Source organism: Megalobrama amblycephala, linkage group LG3, assembly GCF_018812025.1.
Source record: "Megalobrama amblycephala isolate DHTTF-2021 linkage group LG3, ASM1881202v1, whole genome shotgun sequence".
Classification (NCBI taxonomy): domain Eukaryota; kingdom Metazoa; phylum Chordata; class Actinopteri; order Cypriniformes; family Xenocyprididae; genus Megalobrama; species Megalobrama amblycephala.
The window spans coordinates 23,120,034-23,140,970 of record NC_063046.1 but is presented as its reverse complement, the minus strand read 5'-3'; the positions used below and the strand labels follow the sequence as shown (position 1 = coordinate 23,140,970).

Here is a 20,937-nt window from a genome sequence, read left to right as displayed (position 1 = left end):
ATCTTGGGCCGGGGTCCCTGTCGCTTTGGAGGGAGGTGGTGCTTAGCGAAGCCTGAGCACTGCTGGTGCTCAGGCCATGGTGTGGGCTGAGTGGCTGGTGGCGTAGCTCTGAGTGGCTGCTGAGTCGACGCAGGCTTGGGGCGACTCGAGGCAGAGGAGCTGGAGCACTTCGGCAGAAAGCGTCGCATGGCCTGGGATGACTTCTGCTCGGCGGTGAAGCATTCGGCGAACCCGTCAATGGCAGGGCCAAAAAGACCAGTAGGGGAGACAGGAGAACCTAGGAAGACGGTCTTGTCCACATCCTTAATTTCCGTCAAGTTTCACCAATGGTGCGCTCCAGCAGATCTGTGGCGCTGCGCAGCTCTTTAAATGTGGCTGAGTCGTGCCCTGCCTCGTACAGGGCCCCCAGGAGCTTGGCTTGGTACACTTGTAGTACCGCCATTGAGTACAGGGTGGATGCTGCCTGGCCAGCTGAGGTGTATGCTCATCCAGCGAGGGTCGACGTCGTATGACAGGGCTTCAAACGATGGGTGATGGGCGGTGGGCGGGTAACAGGTGTGCGGCCACAGCTTTGTCCAAAGGAAGCAGCTTCTCATATCCTTTCTGCTCCGCGCTGTCAACGGAAGTGAGAGCGTGAGAGGCAGAAGAGTGCAGGCGGGCAGAATACGGGGCATGTCACGACTTCATGGGTTCTTTGTGGACCTCAGGAAAGAAGGGCGCTGCCCGCTGGGGAAGGGCCTGGTGGCATCCCGGCAGGAACCACTCATCCAAGCGGTTGCGAGTGGGTTCCTCAAGCACAGACCACTCTAAGCTGAACTGCTCGACGGCCTTTGATAGCACACGGACGAGCTCCGTGTCTGTAGAAGCCCTGGCGTCGATAGGCCTAACGGCATACGACGCAGTACGAGTGTAGTATCAAAAGGGAACAACTGTAATTAAAATCTCATAAAAGAACAAAACAAGGTGTGAGAGTTTTTTTAATTTTTAAAACTTGCAATAAAACTCATTCAAATCGTCAGTTGTTGATTTGACACAGTACTGGGGAATGGTGTCTTGTAGTTGGTGATGCCTTTCAGTCCTTTCCACACTGATGTAGGGTTGTTGGCTGAAAACTGGTTTCTCAGCTTTTCTAAGTAGTTTCTCTTAGCCACTCTGAAGTTGGACAACAATCAGACCTGAAAAGAGGGACATCTGATTTTTTAAAAATATTAGCTTTTAAATTGGCTTACTCAAATATTTGAGTTACCTTAACTTCTTGGGTCTACTCAGTTTTTTTTTTTTTTGTACCGAATTTAGTTATTCAGATCTACTGACATTTACTTAATTCATAAGGCATATTTAATTGATTTCACAACTTTAAAATTTAATCAATATTTTTAAGTGTAATGTTTCACCAAAAAAATTGAGTACACTATACCATGTAACTTGCAACACAACAATCAAGGTTGACATGGAGCATGATAAATCTCGAAACTCCAGGGAATCACCTTTTTTTTTTTTTTTTTTTTAATGCTGAACAGAGACAAGTCTGCAGGCAAAAAGAAAATGTGACAGAGCTTATAATAAAATGAGAAACATTGCTTAGGCTTTTTTGGAGATTGCAAGAACTGAGGGATTTGCAATGTTGTAAAAGCCATGCGGAGATGACGTTTTATCACTCAACAGGTGAGTAAGGTATTTTATTGAACAGATAAATTGCCATATGTAGCTCTCTAACAGAGTTCATTGTAAAACATTATCTAATGTGAAAGGTCATGTGTTGTTGTAGCACTGTGCTGGAATTCATTTGTAATGAATTGTCTATTAATAGGTATAGCTACAGCAATGTCTACAGCTAGTCAGCATGAGATCCTTTCCATCTAAACTGGTTATATCTCTTAAGCCTAGTAGTAAATGTTTTATGAGCAGTATAGGATAATCTTCATCTGCACAGTCACACAGAGCCGAAGCACAACCAAAACAATGTTCTTCTGTAAAATGCACGCCAAAAGTTACATAGTGTACCTTTAAGTTTTAGTGTAACACTACTCTGTACTTACAAAATGAACAATTTCAAAATTCTCCCAGAAAGCTTTTAGAGATTAACATCTCAATAGAAGTCTTGTTTTTATTTATTCAGAGGATACAGTGATAAAGGAATAAAGACTCTAATACAAAACATACATCAACATCTGCAGCTCTATGAAACAGCATTATCACTTTGGACAACCGACCACAACATTGTGAAAGAAATGACACATTTGAGATGTAGATTCATTAAAAGTCAACATTTACAATGGGCTTTGATGCTAAGGTGCTATTTCTGGTGTAAGAATCAATATCGACGTGGTCTAATGAAACTAGTGAAATAGTTTAGCACACAAATGTAAGCCATTTTAAAGTAATTTTCCTGAACATCAGCTCCATAGATGCAACTAAAATGCACAAATCCTTAAAAGCAGACAGATAAGAAATACTATGCAACCAATTGGAAGTAGATCTTAATTAATTAGGCAATAATTTGGCAATATTCTTTAGAATCTGACTTGTATGTGTTAATTTTATCTTTATGCACACAGAATTGCTACAGTCTTGTGCTAACAAATGTGACAAACTCGAGAGTGTACAGACACAGTATTAGTATTACAGTGTGGTGGCAACAGCTAATACACCTCTGCTCGTTACATCATATAACATCTGGACAGATTCTTCATCTAAAGTGTTGACCAATACAGCTCATGCCTATACAGAGCTATATGACCAGAACGAGACAAGCTCGGCATGTACAAAATTACCTCATAATGCTACTTCTGATGTGTTATAGAAAAAGTAGCTGTTCTTTATATGTAACGAGTATAACTTTTTAACTAAACATCGGTGGAAGTCAAAAGTACTTTAATATGAGAGTTCAAAGTTCAAACTACAATAAATAAATAATAGTGGGCCATTTAATATTCATTTCTGTTTTGAGCTGCTTTTCACTACACAAGAAACGCATTCATGCATCAAATTCAATTTAAAAATCCCTTACAGACCCTCTTTTCTATAAGTATATACTTTCGTGCGGTGAGGGGAAAGTGGCGAGAATAGAGGTGAGGTATCATGCAGTGTCATTTTCTGGGCAACTTGAAAATAAATCTCATTGTTTATCCTTTTGATCTTTCATTCAAAAAATTCACAAAATTCTAACCTTTCATTGAAGTAAAACAATTGAAAGTGGGGAAAAACTCACATTATGAAATAAATGTCTCCAGTGCATGTTGGCCATTGGCACCCCTAGAAATTCTTATGAATAAAATATCTCTGAAGTACATTCCCATTCATACTTACATTTTCTTTTAGCACACCAGGGTGACTAGGATTAAGGGTGACTTAATCATTCATCACAATGAGTAAAGCCAAAGAATATAGTACTGATGTGCAGCAAAAGATTGTTGAGCTTCACAAAATAAAAAGTGGCTGTAAGGAAATAGCTAACGCATTGAAAATCTCCATTTCCACCATCAAGGCATTAATTAAGATTTTTCAATCAACTAAAGATGTTACAAATCTTCCTGGAAGAGGATGTTTGTCTAATGCACAGTGAGGAGGAGAGTTTGAGTGGCCAGACTGTCCAAAGATCACAGCTGGAGAATTGCAGAGATTAGCTTAGTCTTGGGGTCAGAAAGCCTAAACATTTTTTTATCAAACAGCACCTACATCACCATAAGTTGTTTGGGAGGGTTTCAAGGAAAAGCTCATCCAAAAACAAACTCCAGCATATTCAGTTGTCAGTCACGACTGAAACTTCAAAAGGGACCTGGTTCTATGGTCAGATGAAACTAAAAAAAGAGCTTTTTTGGCAGCAAATCCACCAGATGGGTTTGGTGCAAACAGGGATGAAAAGTACCCCATTGTTAAATATACTGCTTGATCTTTAATGTTGTGGGCTTTTTTTTTTTTTCTTTTTCTTTTTTTTTTTTTGCTGGAGGTCCTGGACATCTGGGTCAGATACATGGATTCTACCAAATACTAAAAAAGGATCTGGAGAGATTCTGTATGAAGGAATGGTCTCTGATATCTTGTCAGGTGTCCTCCAAACTTATCAAGCATTAGACTCAGAGCTGTTATCTTGGAAAAGAACATTGCAATAATTGAGTGCCAATAATTGTGGCCAACGTGAAACATCCCTCCCTTTCCACTGTTTTACTTCAATGATAGGTTAGAATTTTGTGATTTTTTTAATGAAAGATCAAAAGGATAAACATGTAGATTAATTTCCAAAGCCCCCTTTGCTCATATTTACCAAGGGTGCCAATAATTCTGGAGTTGACTATTTATATTGGTTTCATAAGTGACATTAAAAGGTAAGACAAACCAAAAACAAATGGGTGGAAATAAAGTTTCTTTAGCAATCTAACAGTCATGTTAATTAATAGGCACATTGTATATCAGATACATGCATGTGCAGGGAAACCACTGTGTTACAATGAATGAAGTGGGAAATGTTAGAACAAAAACAGGAACAAATCTGATAGATGAATGTTTTGGAAGCACAGATTGTGTCCAGCAAGAACTACCTTATGTTTCATTTCATTTTGACATCAATGCTACAACGGCTTTGCTATTGAGCTACTTAGGTCCAGTCTTAGCTCTTATGTTATAATGCACACAGCATCAATGCAGTTTAGGAGAACAATGTAAAATTGTTTACACCCTTTTGCAAAGTGTCCCCTACAGCCCTTTCTAACTATAGTTTGTATTTGTCATACGCATTGATATTATATTTATCGCACATCTGCTGTTTTCCTAATAAGATCTTCAGATGCATTTGAAAATTAGCATTGCCAGGAGTCTTTAGGAAAACAGTAGTCTCTGCAAAAAGAAGGAAATATAAAGAAATCACAGTGATCTATGAACTAGATGTAAAACAGTGGTTCTCAACCTTTTTGACTCCAAGGCCCTCTTTTGTCCAAGACAATAATCTAAATTAAAGTCAGCATGAAATAAAAGTTGAGACATCTTTTCTTCTCAACTGTGATGTATATCTGAGTGAAACGGCTTCTCGAACAAGACAAAAGGACAGGACATGATTTTGTCCATTGGGAATGGATTGGATGGTTGTGGTTTGGTATTGCTCATGTGAGCGACAGCTTGTTTCGTGCCAGTAAACGCATCCTTAGAGAATAGAGAGATGCTGCTGCAGCAAGAGGGAGGGGAAGTTATTTTGATTAAAGATTACTAGGATACACAAAGTAAAAAAAACTAATGAGGTGCATGGATAAATCATTTTTAATTATTACTGCATATTGTCAATTTTAATTTCATGATGACTTTAAAAATATGATGCCAGTTTAATGTTGTATATCGTTTTTTTTGTTTGTTTTTTCAGTATTTTAATTAATATTATATAAATAATTTTAAGACTTTTGGGGCTGGAAATTACCCTTTGGTTGAGAACCACTGATGTAAGGAGCAAAGAAATTGTGAGTAAAAAAGTATGGATTAAAAGCATATCGATTTTCTGATGACATTCAAATTGCTTTAAAGGTAATTTCTCATCTTTGCTAGTTATTCTATGAAATTTACAAAACATTATTTTTAAAAAAACTTTTCAGATTACAAAACATAAATAGTTAAAACCAACCCTAAATTTAAAAAAAAAAAAAAAAAAGAGAGAGAGAAAAAAGGTTGTAATAGACAGTCAAGTGTAAATAGTCACTCATGCAGGAACACTCAAATTTTCACACTAAAAAGAAAGGTAAACTTCTATTCCTACATAATTTCTCCAGGTGATGTTTATTGAGAGGCTTTCTGCTCTTTTTAATGTCAGGGCATCCAAAAGGGCACTGAAATTAGCTGTGGTACTTGTGAAGTTGAAATCATCTATAAGTCTACCAGTAAGAGAAGACGCACGTTGACATAATTACACCATAAGCAAAAGACAAGGTGAGGTGACGCACAAAAAGTGGTCGATAGCCCTGTGCTCTCATGGTGGCTCCCACTGTGTCAGATAAAACAGGAGGCGCAGTGTCCGTGTCAGCTGAAGTGAGGTAATTGTGGGCTTTAGCAGGTGTCGGTTTCAGCTCTTGACTCGGGAGACCTCAGCCACACAAAGAAGTCCCTCTCAAAGCTGGTTTGGTACCGGTGACGCATGAGTGTGCTGGAGAGGTCAGGATTACAGGATCCTGTGGGAAACGCTGTCCTGAGGACTGCTGTCCACTGTAGTGTGTTTGAGCAGATCCAGGGGCATCAGAGGAAGGGGCTGGTTTTGTTCACTCACTACTGCCTCGTATGGGGGCGCTTCTTCTAAAGGTAAGGCTGACAAAGAGATGGAGGCGATTGGCTGGTGTCTGAAGTCCCGTAGTCTGGTTGGGTATAGGGAAGAGCTGCTTGCTGACACCCAGGAAGCACCAGCGGGCAGATCCTCCGTCTCTCTGTGATAGTGTGAGGCTGGCTGCTCACGGCATGGGTCTGTGAGGGAGTAGGGGGGTGGATCGTCCGTTGGAACATATATTTGCGTCCCTTGTCCCACACATTCATCGTAACTGAAAGAAAATACCATTTTGATTAATATACATAGCTGATTTCAAAAACATTTTGACAATATGAATAACAATATTATGTAATTGCTGTATTTCCTATCAATATAATATATCAAAAGGTTTTTTTTTAATTAAATATAGTATAGGAGTATCCTGTTGCACCTTCTTTAGGGAACTGCAAAGATAGGTTACATATTCCAACCACTAGAGGGCAGGAAATGTATTAACGCTGGGATTTGCAAACTTTTTTATGTCAGGAACCCCTAAATATGATAATCCTCTCGCTAATATATAAATATCTATAATTTGTATGGGAGAAACATATAGTGATATAATAAAGAAAATGTGTTGTCTCCAGAATTAAATAATTGGCTTTTTTACTGTCATAATAATACATCCACAAAAATGATTAAAATATGAAAAAGAATAAATATAAATTTCAAATACACCTAAATGTAAGAAATCTTTAAAACATATTGTTAATTAGGGCTGCCAATGGATCAAAATATTGTGATTAATCTCATGATTGTTCATGATACAGGTTACTTTATCATTCTTTTGGGAAATTCTTATTGGACTCAGCAGTGGCAAGGATACACAAATAACATATTCAAACAATGACATATGCATCTAAAATGATGATTTAAACAATATATGTATTAAGAATCATTATGTTGGGTATATTTCATATTTAACACATTATCTGTAAAAGCTCTAGTAAAATATTTTCCCCTCATTTCTTTAGGTTTTCTGTGGACCCACAAACACTCCCTTGCAGCCTCATGGGAATCCAGGCCTGTTTAAGAAATAACATAACTTAAAAAAACTTAAATATAATAAGTCTAATAAAATTAATGCAATACAAATTAATATAGTAAAAATATTATATAATAATAAATTAATAAAAAAATAAGCATAAAATGAGAAAACATTAAATGTGTAGCTAAGACATAATAATTTCAAGGCGTTTTACACTTCATAACATGTAAGCAACATTTTAAGTGTCAGATTTATGACAGATAGTTACATAGTGAGAATATTTTACTTAAGCTGTTATAATGTCTGAATGCAAGACCCTCTTGGCCTATGCTAAGTATTACTGACATTCTATTCTCTTTTTGCTCCTTCCCACTACACCAAATTGCCAATTTTACTTTCTCTTTGCGATATCCTTCTACACAGCAAACAAAGCTCCAGTGAAGCACATCAGATTTAAAGCCTGATGTGTCCATCCAGGAGAAAAGCAAACAAAAAGATAGAGAAAGGGAGTGAAATGGCCTACTTGCTTGCTTGAGTTTTTTTTTTTTGTGTGTGTGTGTGTGTGTGTGTGGTAAGCTACATTAACCAGGGTCTTGGGCGCTTCCAGTATAAGTAAAGCAGTCATGCCTCTGACCTCAGCTTGAGCAGGGCACAGAGTGTTAGAAAGAGTAAGAGCGAATAGCAGCAGGGTAATTGGATCTCGGCATGGTTAACCATATCAGACTGTCAGTGAGAGCGGAAACGGGATGCTAGAATTGGTTTAGGCCGCCACCCCAGGCTTACACATGAGAGGGCGCTTTGTGGTGGGCACAAAGATCTCTGTGATAGATGCATTTTTGTCTACATACAAAAGATGTGCAGATGTGTCAGTAAGATTTTTTTAAAAGAAATTAATACTGTTATTCATCAAGGAGTCATTCAATTTATCAAAAATTGACAGTAAACACAATTATAATGTTACAAAAGATTTCTGTTTCAAATAAATGCTGTGTTCTTATGAACTTTCTGTTCATCAAAGAATCATGACAACAACAACAAAAATGTATCATGTTTCCACAAAAATATTTCACGAGTTTGTGTGCCCATATAATCTTAGCGTACATGGTACGAGAAAAACAGATTTGGCTTGCTGTCTGCTATAGAGAGGCTCGGAGAGGATATTCTACTCGAAAATACATAAAGGGAAGAAGGAGGGATGCTGAAAGAACTGACAACAGGAAGTGTTAAGAGGCTGTTTTTATACCCTTGTATTAATTAGAAGATTAGATGGGTGTACTCCACCCGAAATTACGTTTAATAACTTTACTAAGCAGCACAATTACTTTTTTCAACACTGATAATTATAAGAAATGTTTAAAGATTTCTAAAGCATCTTGTGACACTGAAGTAATGATGCTGAAAATTCAGCTTTGCCATCATAGGAATAAATTACATTTTTAAGTATATTAAAGTAGAAAACAATAATTTAAAATTTTTATAATATTTAAAGAGACATATTTCAAAAATATCTGAAAAAATCTTACTGACCCCAAACTTTTGTAGTCTTGATCAAGCTCTGTGTAAATGCTATGATGAGTCATAAAAAGATAATGGTATGAATGAAACAAGTGTTTATGCACTTTTTCCTTTATCAGTTGATTTTGATTTGATATTCATCTAGACACTTCATATTTTCTCCTAAAACTGACTGGATGCAAAATACCTGCAGCACCTAATTTTCTAACACAACATACACAAATGTACACAATTCAAAGTACATGCTTCCAAAATCAGGGTATCTGCAGATATGAACAAGTTAAATTTAAGACTTTTTAAGACCTTTTTAATACCACCTTACATGAAATTTAAGACCAAACCTGCGATGGAAACGCACGCACACACACACACACACACACACACACACACACACACACACACACACATATATATATATATATACATATATATATATATATATATATATATATATATATACACACATGTATATTAAATAATTATTGTACATTAATACATATATATTAAATGTATTAATAGAATTGTTATTATTAAAGTACCTGCGGAATGTTTGGAAACAATTATTGATGTTAAAATAAGTCCCTTCTGCTCATCAGGGCTGCATTTATTTGATCAAAAATACAGTAAAAACAGCAACATTGTGAAATATCCTTACAAATAAAAAACGTTTTCTATATTTTATAAAAAAATATTTTATAAAATGTAATTTATTCCTGTGATCATTTTCAACATCATTACTCCAGTCTTCAGTGTCACATGATCCTTCAGAAATTATTACAATTTGATTTGATGCTCAAGAAATATTTCTGATTATCAATGTTGAAAACAGTTGTGCTGCTTCATATTTTTGTGGAAATGGTGATATTTGTTTGAAAAATAGGAAGTTCAATGAACAGCATTTATTTGAAATTATATTGCATGTATTTATCAAATATATTATTTATTAAAGTATTTATTAAATAGAAATATTCTGTAACATTTTAAATGTCTTCACTCTTCACTCACTTTATCACTTTAAAATATGATGAATTAAAGTATAAATTTTTCTGTTTTGTAAATCTTACCACAAATGTTTAAATTGGATTTCCACAACAATTTTAAGCAGCAAAAACTGCATTTTAACCTTAATAATATAAATAGTGAATGTTTCTTGAGCAGCAAATCAGCATTTCTGAAGAATCATGTGACACTGAAACTTCTCTTAAACAACAACAGAATTATAAACGATTCTAATGACTAATATTGCATTCCCAAATGCAAATTTAAACGTCACAAACAAAGTAGCATTTACAGTGAATCGAAAATGAAAACACCACTGCTACAGCAAACATGCAGCACCTTCAGACTATTATTTATATAATTAGCCTACATCACAGCCGTTGCAAATTATAGGCCTATATTAAATTCCCACCACCATTCATAAAAAGTTACCGAACACATTTCAGCGCTGATTCTACTCGCATTTGGCACGTTGACCCATTTGAACTCTTTTAGGAACCGTTCATATGTCGCGTCTAAAAACGCATGGAAAACGCGTCGGCGCCGCTTTCTCCTTTCCAAAGCGCTCGGGCGCTGCGGTGGCGTCTTCCGTTACTAAGCAACCATGAGCTGCGCTCTCCAGCTCTGGCCCATTCCGTCGGGGACGTATTAGAAAACATAAAACATACATAAAACATTTTTGCGGTAATGCAACGAAAAATATTTAAGACCTATCCAATCTGAATTTAAGACATTTTAAGACTTTTTAAGGACCCGCGGATACCCTGAAAATGGTTCTAAAACAGTCAACTAAAGTAAAACTTTACTTTCAGATTGAGCATGAAGAAAAGGATGTTAGAGAAAGAAAAAAAAGTGTAGGACTGAAAGGGCTGGAGTGGGTAGAAGAAGAGGAGGAAGAGGAGACTCGGGTGAGTGCATGAGTAGTAGTTCAATTATGTGTTTTTCAGCTTGACAGTCATGGTTACTGCATGGTTTTGTAAGAAAATGTGCTACTTAAAGATTTAAAACAACAACAACAACAACAAAAAACACACACACACTCAAAATTACACATTCACTGTTATGGCCAAGAAATCTTTTTAGACTTCAAGTTTAAAAAGTTAACCAATATGAATTATGGTGCTGAACCATTTTCAATTGTATTATATTATGTGTATAAAGATATTTTATGGCTGCTCATTTTCAAAAATAAAATGGGTTTTATTAACAGACATCTTGTGGAAAACTCTCATGGAACCACTGGCTAAATTTAGCCATTGGAAATGAATTATTTCTGATGCTTTTACAATTGTTGATCGTATAATAATAAACATATCTAATATCAGCAGCAGCAGCTGTATTGAGGGGTCTCCCATTTACTCGGAGATCTACTCCCTCTCCTCCTCCATCAGGCTTCAGTGAGGTGATGAGAGCTAATTAACACACCACCTGCTCAACTGGAAGAGGTGATGATACCAGGGAAAATGGCTAAGCATGACTGGGACCCATTAAATGAGCGAGTAAACACCAAAAAAGTTTTTAAATGGTTCAGTCTAAATCAAGCTAGTCTCAGTCTCCATCTCTCAGAGTTTCTTTCCGGTTTCTCTTCTCGTGTCATGACGGTAATCAAACCCCATCATGAACACAAAAAACTCTCTAAATAACATCTGTCGTGCTTGAAGGTCATTCTTTAGTTTTGCCACTGCATCTCCAGTTGGCTGAGATTAAAACCTATAGAGATACATCAAACGGCTGAAGTTATCAACCAAAAACAAATTTAACAAATAATAAAATATAAAAACAACTATAACAAATGAGGCAACTGTGTAATGTGTTATTCACCCAATTCTGAATTCTTGATCCTGCCTTCTGTTTGGATTCACTAGTATTTTGTAGTATCTTCATTTCTAAATACTACTATTACTACTACTACTACTACTACCCAGAGATACATCAAACAGTTGTTAATCAACCAAAAACAGATTTTAAAGGTGAGTTCACACAAAAAAGAAAATTATCCCATAATTTACTTTCCCCTTAAGTCATCCTAGGTCTATAAGACTTTATTCTTTCAGTCAAACACAATCAGTTATATTAAAAAAATATTCTTGCTCTTCCAATCTTTAGTGAATAGTAACCGAGATTTTGAAGCCCAAAAAAGCACATCCATCCATAATAAAAGTAATCCATACGGCTCCAGGGGGTTAATAAAGGCCTTCTGAAGCGAAGTGATGCGTTTTTGTAAGAAAAAAAAAAATCCATATTTATAATTTTTTAGACTATAATCAATTTTCATTTTGGGGTGAACTAACCCTTTAACAGACAAATTTGTTGGCACATACTAGTAAAAAAAATAAATAAATGTATAATGTTATAAATGTGTTTATTTTTAGGTGAAAATGTTTTAGTGAATCGTATCCAAAAATTGTATTCACATCTGCCTAGTGTTTTGTATAGAAGACATAAATGTAAATCAAAATTATGATACAAAGTCAAAATTATGAGATTAAATCAAATTGTGAGATAAATAATTGTGAGATCAATAATAAACATTATTAAGACATTAAGAGTCATAAATATGAATCAAATGTATGATAACAAGTCACATATGAGATTAAATTATGAGATAAATGTGAAATTATGAGATAAATAATTTATGATCAGTTATGATAGAATTATAATTGTGTATGCAAGATAACATTTTAGTCATAGTTATGACTTGTGTCTTTATGACATGGATTTGAGTAAATTTTGACTTGTCATAACTTTTTACATAATTGTTTTTGTCATTCTTTCATATATATATATATATATATATATGAATTTTGACATTAAAAGTTAAAATTATGAGATACTGTCATGACTATTATTTACCAATGCATGTTTTTTTTTAATATATTTAGTTAGTTAGTTTTTTTGTGGAAATGGGCTTCCATAAATTTTGAGTGGTACTTTAGTGCTTTTATATTTCTATACCAAAAGTGTCTCATTTGAGGATGAAATAAATTAACTTTAAAACAACTGTTGACATTTAAATTGGTATTAACTATGTTTCTGAAGAATTATTTTCCCACAAGCCCCTGAAAACCCTGTGACAATGCAAGATGACTCGCACATAAACACATGCACATCAGCTCAGTATACCAATCTAGGTATCAGCACATTTTGCTACAGGTGGAGACCACAGCAAACAAGACTCCATGCCTGGACACTTTACACTTTACACTGCCACCATAAGCAGGTCAAACAATATTGACAGCTTGACTGAATGCTCATAACCCCACAATGCTCTGGCACACGTCTTTGAGAACACTGCACTCAGATATACTGTGGCGCCACCGTGTCTAAGAATTACACACTTCAGCAGGCACCGCTACTAAACTTGGCAACGATGGCCAATGACTGCATTTCTTGGATTATACACAAATACATTATGCAGTCTTTTCATTAGGTTGTACCTTACTTTGCTTTACATTATGTTATTAATTCACAGACATGCTCAAAGTCAAACAGCAACTTCCTCTGCAGTGCAGCATTCTGAGTCCAGTTCAGTAAGATAAATGAGGCCACTGTGTGTAATGTGGTAGTCACTCAATTCTGCATTCTTGATCATGCGTACTTTTTGGATTCAGTATTTTGTATTATGATCATTTCTGAATAAGTAATAAAGACTGTTATAAGTAGCCTATGAATAAATCCATAGATCTTCATACTGACACTTGTACTTGCTGAAGTACAGCATGTTTAATCACTACAAGGAAATTATACATTGTGTGCATAATTACTATGCAAGTTGATATTCTGATCATTTTTTTTCCAGGCACATTTAACAAATTTCAAACCACATCAATCTTAATAACTACTATTGATTTTGTGTTTAATCATTTGTAAGTGATATATAATTGTTCATGAAGGCTGGAAATTAAAAATTGCTTTATATTCAGGTGTGCATAATCATTAGGCAGGTTTACTTTTACAGACAAAATGAACCAAAAAAGAGATTTAACTCAGACTGAAAAGTAAAAAAATTATTAAATGGTCATGCTTTAACTTTGCAATTTCTAGTATTGCATTAGTATTGCATCCTTCTCATGAGCAATGGACAGCAAAATGCTCATTGGGTCAGCAGGGTCAGACAAAAACAGGTGGAGAAGGAATTAGAATTAAGAATTAAGTGTGAAACCATCAGGAACCGTTTAGTCTCCAGTGCCACCATTTTCCAGAACTGCAACCTACCTGGAGTCTCCAGAAGTGCAAGATGTCAGGATCTCAGATACTTAGGTTAGGTAAAGAATCTAAAAAATGACCCACACTTAATAAGAATCACAAGCTGAAGTGCAGTAAAATACATGAAGACTGTTTTTATAGGCTTTATAGAGAGATTGAGAGTGACTCTTGAAGGACCAGCATCACACCACATTTTGGGAGTTCATTTTTAGTCCATCTCTGCAAAATGGTCTAAAAATGAACTCCCAAACTTACTGCCAGATTCTGGAAGATAAATTCTTCAAACAGTGGTACAAGAGGATGTGGTGCTGGTCCTTTAAGAGTCACTCTCAATCTGTAGGTCTATAAAACCTATTAAAAAACAATATTAGTGTATTTTACAACACTTCAGATTGTGATTCTTATTAACCCTATCGCACGTAAGTTTCAAATATTCTGTCTGACCCCCCAGCGTGAGTTTTTTAAGGCGACCGTTATTTAGAACGTATCACTTTATGTTCCCTTTCGATACTTCACTCGTACTGCGTATGGGGAAAGGTCTCCCTTTTTCCCCGCTGCTGAAGCCTTTTTCAATAACGCAGTGTAACTGCATCGTCATTGGTTCACTCATAGACAAGTTGTTGAACCAATGACGGCGCGGCATAGCTGCGCGACCTATGGCGACAAAGAAATGGGCGGGGTTAGGGGCTATATAAGCAGGCGTTTCGCCATAGGATTTCAGTGTTTTCTCCTTCAGCGACGACCTCTACTTCTCTTCGCTGATCTCCGCCTGAAGCCGAAGAAGCTCGCCGCCTTCCTGACAGCTCTCGCCGCCGTCTGAAGAGGCTCCCACAGCGGACTCGCCTGGACTCGCCGGTTGAGGACAGCGCCGGCGCCCTCACTGACTGCAGCTTCTGCGCCGTCGTCGAGCCGCCGCCTCCCGCTTCCCGCTCCCGGCCGCTTCCTGTGCGTCCCCTGCCGCCATCCGGCGCGCCGCCTGAGAGCTTCACCCGCGGCTTAACGTCGCTCTAAAAGAGCGATTTCAGCGGTTTTCACCGCTTCTAAGAGCTTCCGCAGCCCTCGCCGCTCTACAAAGAGCCACCCAACTGCCGTTTTCACGGCACCGGCGTCTCACGATGCCCCGTCACTCATGTGCTACGTGCAGGGCCCCCCTGGGCAAGCCCCATGCGGACGGCGCGCTTGCTGGAGACTCATGCCCGCACTGCGAGTGCATGAGTCTCAGTTCCCTGCGCTCGCGGGTCGCCTTCTTCACGGAGGGCGATCTCGCCGCTCGCGCCCTCCCGTCTCCTTCCTCCCGCGAACCGGCCAGGAAGAGACAGTGGGGTAGAGCGACTCATCGCCCGGAGTTAGGCGAGCTCACGCCGGCCCAGCCCCCGCGTGCCTCGCCTTCTCCTCCGAGGGAACTCTCTCCCGTCCTGTTCTCTCGCCCTGAGCAGCGTCCCTCTGCCGAAGCAAGTGACCTCGTCTCATTCGGAGGAACAGACGACGAGCAGGATGACTCTATGTCACTTGCGGCTTCCGAAGCGGAAGGATGGGCTGGCGAGCCGGATGACCCCGCTCCCCCGCCTCCCTTGGAGCCCACTGAGCACGGCCAGGGCATGGATGCCGAGCTTTTCCGCATCCTGTCCAGAGCCGTGGAAGAGCTGGACCTCGAGTGGGCCCCTCCAGAGGAGCCATCTCGCGGCCGCCTGGACGAGTGGTTCCTGCCAGGCCGCCGCCAAGCACCTCGCCAGCGTTCAGCGCCCTTTTTTCCTGAGGTCCACGAGGAGCTCACGAAGTCATGGCGCGCTCCGTATTCCGCCCGCCTTCACACAACGCACCGCTCCGCCCTCACCGCCGTCGATGGCGCCGAAGAGAAGGGATACGAGCACCTGCCACCCCTAGATGAAGCGGTGGCTGCTCACCTCTGCCCTCCCGCGGCTGTGGGATGGAAGACCAAGAGGGCCCTTCCTTCCAAGCCCTGTCGGACCACCTCTACTTTGGCTGGACGGGCTTACACCTCGGCGGGCCAGGCTGCCTCCGCGCTCCATACAATGGCCATATTTCAGGTCTTCCAGGCCAAACTCCTCCGCTCGCTGGACGAGTCTGGAATTGACGCGCCGGCTTTCAAGGACCTTCGCAGCGCCACCGACCTTGCCCTGCGAGCCACGAAGGCTACAGCCCAGGCCATCGGGCGTTCCATGGCCAGCCTGGTAGTGTTGGAGCGCCACCTGTGGCTCAACCTAACGGAGATCAAGGACCTGGATAAGACGGCCTTCTTAGACGCCCCGGTCTCTCCCTCTGGTCTCTTCGGGCCTGCAGTGGACGGCTTCACGAGCGCTTTACTGCTGCGCAGAAATCGTCTCAGGCTATGAGGCATTTCTTGCCGAAGCGCTCCAGCTCTGCTTCTGCGTCCAGCCGCCCCAGGACTGCGCCGGCTCAGCAGAACAAGCCAGCTCCACCCGCAACACAGGCAGCGCCACCCAAGGAGCATCGCCAGCGCTCGCGCCCTGCGAAGCGCCCTCCCTTCCCGAGACGCCAGGGACCCCGGCCCAAGATTGTGCTGGACCCGGTGCCTCCGAAGTCGTCCTGATTCGTCAGGAAGGAAGAGGATGGGGGATCGTCCCGTTGCGACCGGACAGCCCCAAAGCTCCCACGAGTAATTTCCCCTCCGCCTCGTTTAATTCCGGGCGTGGGAAACATGCTCCAAGTGATAGCTGGGCCCACACCTGTTGCGCCCACTCCAAACGCTGTTTTCACGGCGAACAATATTTCACCTCATCTAAAAAAGAGCAAATTTCCTCTTCCACCCCTCTCGGTGTACGACCCCCTCAACGGCGGTCTGTCACCCGATATCATTCAACCCCTTGCCACTCGGGCCGAGGCCTGGCAGGCCATCCCCGATGTGTCAGAATGGGTTATGGGGATACCCAGGGCTACTCGCTCCAGTTTGCACGACGGCCCCCTCGCTTCGGCAGGGTGCTTCAAACCTCGGTCAATCCGGACGACGCTCATGTCCTCCGAGCCGAAGTTATGACGTTGCTAAGAAAGGGAGCTGTGGAAATAGTTTCCCCGACAGAGAGCGAGTCAGGCTTTTACAGCCGCTACTTTCTGGTCCCCAAGAAGGATGGTGGTCTCAGACCCATTCTAGACCTCAGACTTTTGAATCACTCCCTCATGAGACGGAAGTTCAAAATGCTGACGCTGAAACAGATCCTCGCGCACATTTGCCCCGAGGACTGGTTCTGCTCGCTGGACCTGAAGGATGCGTATTTTCACATCCAGATAGCCCCCCGTCACAGACGATTCTTGAGATTCGCATACGAGGGAGTGGCGTACCAATATACGGTCCTGCCCTTCGGGCTGTCTCTGGCTCCTCGCACTTTCACCAAGTGCATGGACGCGGCGCTTTCCCCTCTGAGGCAAATGGGAATCCGGGTCCTGAATTATCTCGACGACTGGCTCATTCTAGCCCGTTCGCAAGCCGAGCTGGAACACCACAGATCCGTGCTCCTCAGCCATTTACAATGTCTGGGTCTCAGGGTCAACTTAGCCAAGAGCTCGCTGTGCCCCACCCAGCGAATCTCGTTTCTAGGGGCAGTTTTCGACTCAGTCCGCATGACGGCAGTAGTCTCGCCGGAGCGTGCTCTAACGATTCAGCAGCTCACGGCCTCGATCAAGAACAAAGCCTGTCTCCCTCTGAAGTTTTTCCAGAGGCTACTAGGGCTGATGGCTTCCGCCTCCCCGGTGCAGCAGCTCGGCCTTCTTCGGATGTGGCCTCTTCAGTACTGGTTGAAGTTCCGGGTTCCTCCCAGCGCCTGGCGGCACGGCCGCTTATGTCTCAAAGTCAATCAGGCCTGTCTTCTAGCCCTGAAACCTTGGATGGACCCTATGTGGTTCAAGCGCGAGTACCCTTACAGGCGGTCTCACGAAGGACGGTGCTCTCAACGGACGCTTCCAACTCGGGTTGGGGCGCTGTGTGCGAGGGCAGACCGGCCTTCGGCTCGTGGAGTCACGAGGAAAGCCGTCTACACATCAACTGTCTAGAGATGCTAGCAGTGATGAAGGCCCTTCAGTCTTTTCAGGCTCACTTGACAGGACGTCATGTTCTAGTCCGATCGGACAGTATGACAGTGGTGTCATATTTAAACCACCAGGGCGGTCTCTCGTCCAGCCGCTTATGCGCTCTGGCGAAACGTCTTCTGGAATGGGCTCTTCCGAGGCTTCAGTCGCTCAGAGCGACTCATGTTCCTGGCAGGAACAATCTGGGCGCAGACATGTTGTCACAGAGCAACATCCCCTCCGACGAGTGGATGCTCCACCCCCAAGTGGTCCTCAAGATTTGGGAGTTCTTCGGGAGGGCAGAGATAGACATCTTCGCCTCAGAAGACAACTCTCATTGCCCAACATTTTTCTCGAAGGAAGTCGATGCTCTGGCCCATACATGGCCCAGCACGCTCCTTTACGCCTTCCCTCCGATCGCACTGATCCCTCAGGTCATCAGGCGCATCAGAGAAGACCAACACAGAGTCCTTCTGGTGGCCCCGCTCTGGAGGAACCAAGTTTGGTCCTCGGAGCTGTTCAAGCTCTCCCTGAGAGCCCCGTGGCCGATTCCCCTGAGACGGGACCTCCTCTCTCAGGCAAACAGAACGATCTGGCACCCACAGCCGGAGCTTTGGGCTCTGCACCTCTGGTCCCTCGATGGGAGCCGACCAGCCTCCCCGGGGACGTCCTAAATACCATTTCTCAGGCTAGAGCCCCGTCCACGAGACGCCTCTATGACCAGAAATGGCCGGTCTTTGTTGATTGGTGTTCCTCACGCAACATAGACCCTGTGGAGAGTGACGTATCCTTCATACTGTCTTTCCTCCAAGAACGCTTGGAAATGGGGCGCACCCCTTCTACTCTTAAGGTTTACGTAGCAGCCATTGCGGCGTTCCATGCTCCCATTGCTGGCCAATCAGTGGGACGTAACGGCCTTATAATCCGTTTCCTGAGGGGTGCTAGGCGATTGAATCCTCCTCGCCCCCTCACCGTTCCCACTTGGGACCTCTCGTTGGTCCTCAGGGCCTTAAAGGGAGCCCCCTTTGAGCCAATGGGTTCAGAAGATCTCAGGCCCCTAACGCTAAAAACCGCTCTGCTGTTAGCACTGGCATCGGTTAAGCGCGTTGCCGATTTGCAGGCCCTCTCTGTGAGCCCTGCATGCCTTGAATTTGGGCCTGGAGACTCGAAGGTCGTTCTGAAACCTAGGCATGGCTACGTTCCTAAGGTGCTCTCAACCCCGTTTAGAGCTCAGGTCATCTCGCTTTCTGCTCTTCCTCCCTCGGCGGATGAACGAGAGCTAGAGCTACTCTACCCAGTCAGGGCATTGAGGACCTATGTGGAGCGATCGCAGCCTTTCAGGCAGTCGGATCAGCTCTTTGTTTGTTTTGGTGGCCGCACCAAAGGGTCTCCGGTCTCAAAACAGCGCCTTTCCCGTTGGATAGTGGACGCTATTAACCTGTGCTACTCCTCACTGGGTGCAGACTGCCCCATAGGAGTCAGGGCCCACTCCACTAGAGGAATGGCTTCCTCGTGGGCTTGGTCCAACGGAGTTTCCATTCAAGACATCTGTGAGGCGGCCGGCTGGTCTTCGCCGTCCACTTTTGTCAGATTCTATCATCTCGATGTCCCGACCTTGCAAGCTCGGGTTCTTTCAGTGTGATTAAGCGGCCTCTGGCGAGTTCCGCCTCACACAACCCCAGGAATTATTTCCTTAAGTGTAACTAGGGTTCGATTAAGGCTTTGCCTTCTCGCTTGTCTTTTGGACCCACTCCCATGTGTCCAATATCAGGCTGTATCGTTCCCAGCCGTGGCACGGCGTGGTTGAATTCGTTCCCATACGCAGTACGAGTGAAGTATCGAAAGGGAACGTACTCGGTTACTAACGTAACCTCGGTTCCCTGAGATACGGAACGAGTACTGCGTCACTTGCCGTGCCACGAGGCTGCGGCTTCAGGGTCGTCGCTTCAGTCGATTACACTGAAATCCTATGGCGAAACGCCTGCTTATATAGCCCCTAACCCCGCCCATTTCGGCGGGAATATTCACGCGCTTTGTCGCCATAGGTCGCGCAGCTATGCCGCGCCGTCATTGGTTCAACAACTTGTCTATGAGTGAACCAATGACGATGCAGTTACACTGCGTTATTGAAAAAGGCTTCAGCAGCGGGGAAAAAGGGAGACCTTTCCCCATACGCAGTACTCGTTCCGTATCTCAGGGAACCGAGGTTACGTTAGTAACCGAGTACGGTTTCCATGGTGACACGTCATTGCTTGTTATGTTACACACCGCAGCACTGTTTGAATGATGATCTGCTTTCATTTAATTTTTCCTTTTTTATTCAAAATATTCACAAATTTGTTAACTATAGCATGAAATATCTAATATTCCGATTGCCAAATATGTGCAAGTGGATGTGTTTTGCTGTTTAAACACCTTTATAACGATCGTGTTAGTTGAGCCATATGAGCGATGGGTGCCGCCATGTTAGTTTGCACCGCGCAGAGAATCGGATCTGTTGGATTTACAAGCCGTGAATTTATCCACTTCTCCCGAAATACATGAAAGTAGGTTAAGTGTGCCGGTGAACTGGGGAAGAATAGAGTAAGCTTTTAAGTTACTTTCACAATGTATATCTGATATGAATTAAACGTGTTGTCAAGTTATAATGGAAAGGGTTGTTATTTCCGCTTCTATAGACATCATTGTGTATTTTACAAACTCTAAATATATTGTTTTGTTAGTACCCATGTGCATTTAAATGTCTGAAACCTGAAATGAACATTATTTGGTTGAAAACACTGCATATATGTGATATGAAAAGCGCTGCGCGCGTCCGTCTCTGGTTTAGCGCCAGTTAAAGCGCGCACGCACATTTGAATTTGGCAGTTGATCACGTAATGCACTGAACGTTCTAATCACACCGGTGTGATCG

The 20,937-nt window shown here is 42.0% G+C and overlaps 1 protein-coding gene across 1 annotated transcript in view; it reads right to left on the bottom strand.

Annotated features, from left to right (window-relative positions):
* Positions 1–3,306: 3,306 nt before the first annotated feature.
* Positions 3,307–20,937, bottom strand: part of bean1 (brain expressed, associated with NEDD4, 1) — a 65,163-nt gene continuing 47,532 nt past the window's right edge. Inside the window, exon 6 of the mRNA XM_048184657.1 lies at positions 3,307–6,506. Coding sequence (XP_048040614.1) covers positions 6,137–6,506 — 370 coding nt within the window. The 3' untranslated portion in view covers positions 3,307–6,136. The remainder of the gene's footprint in view (positions 6,507–20,937) is intronic.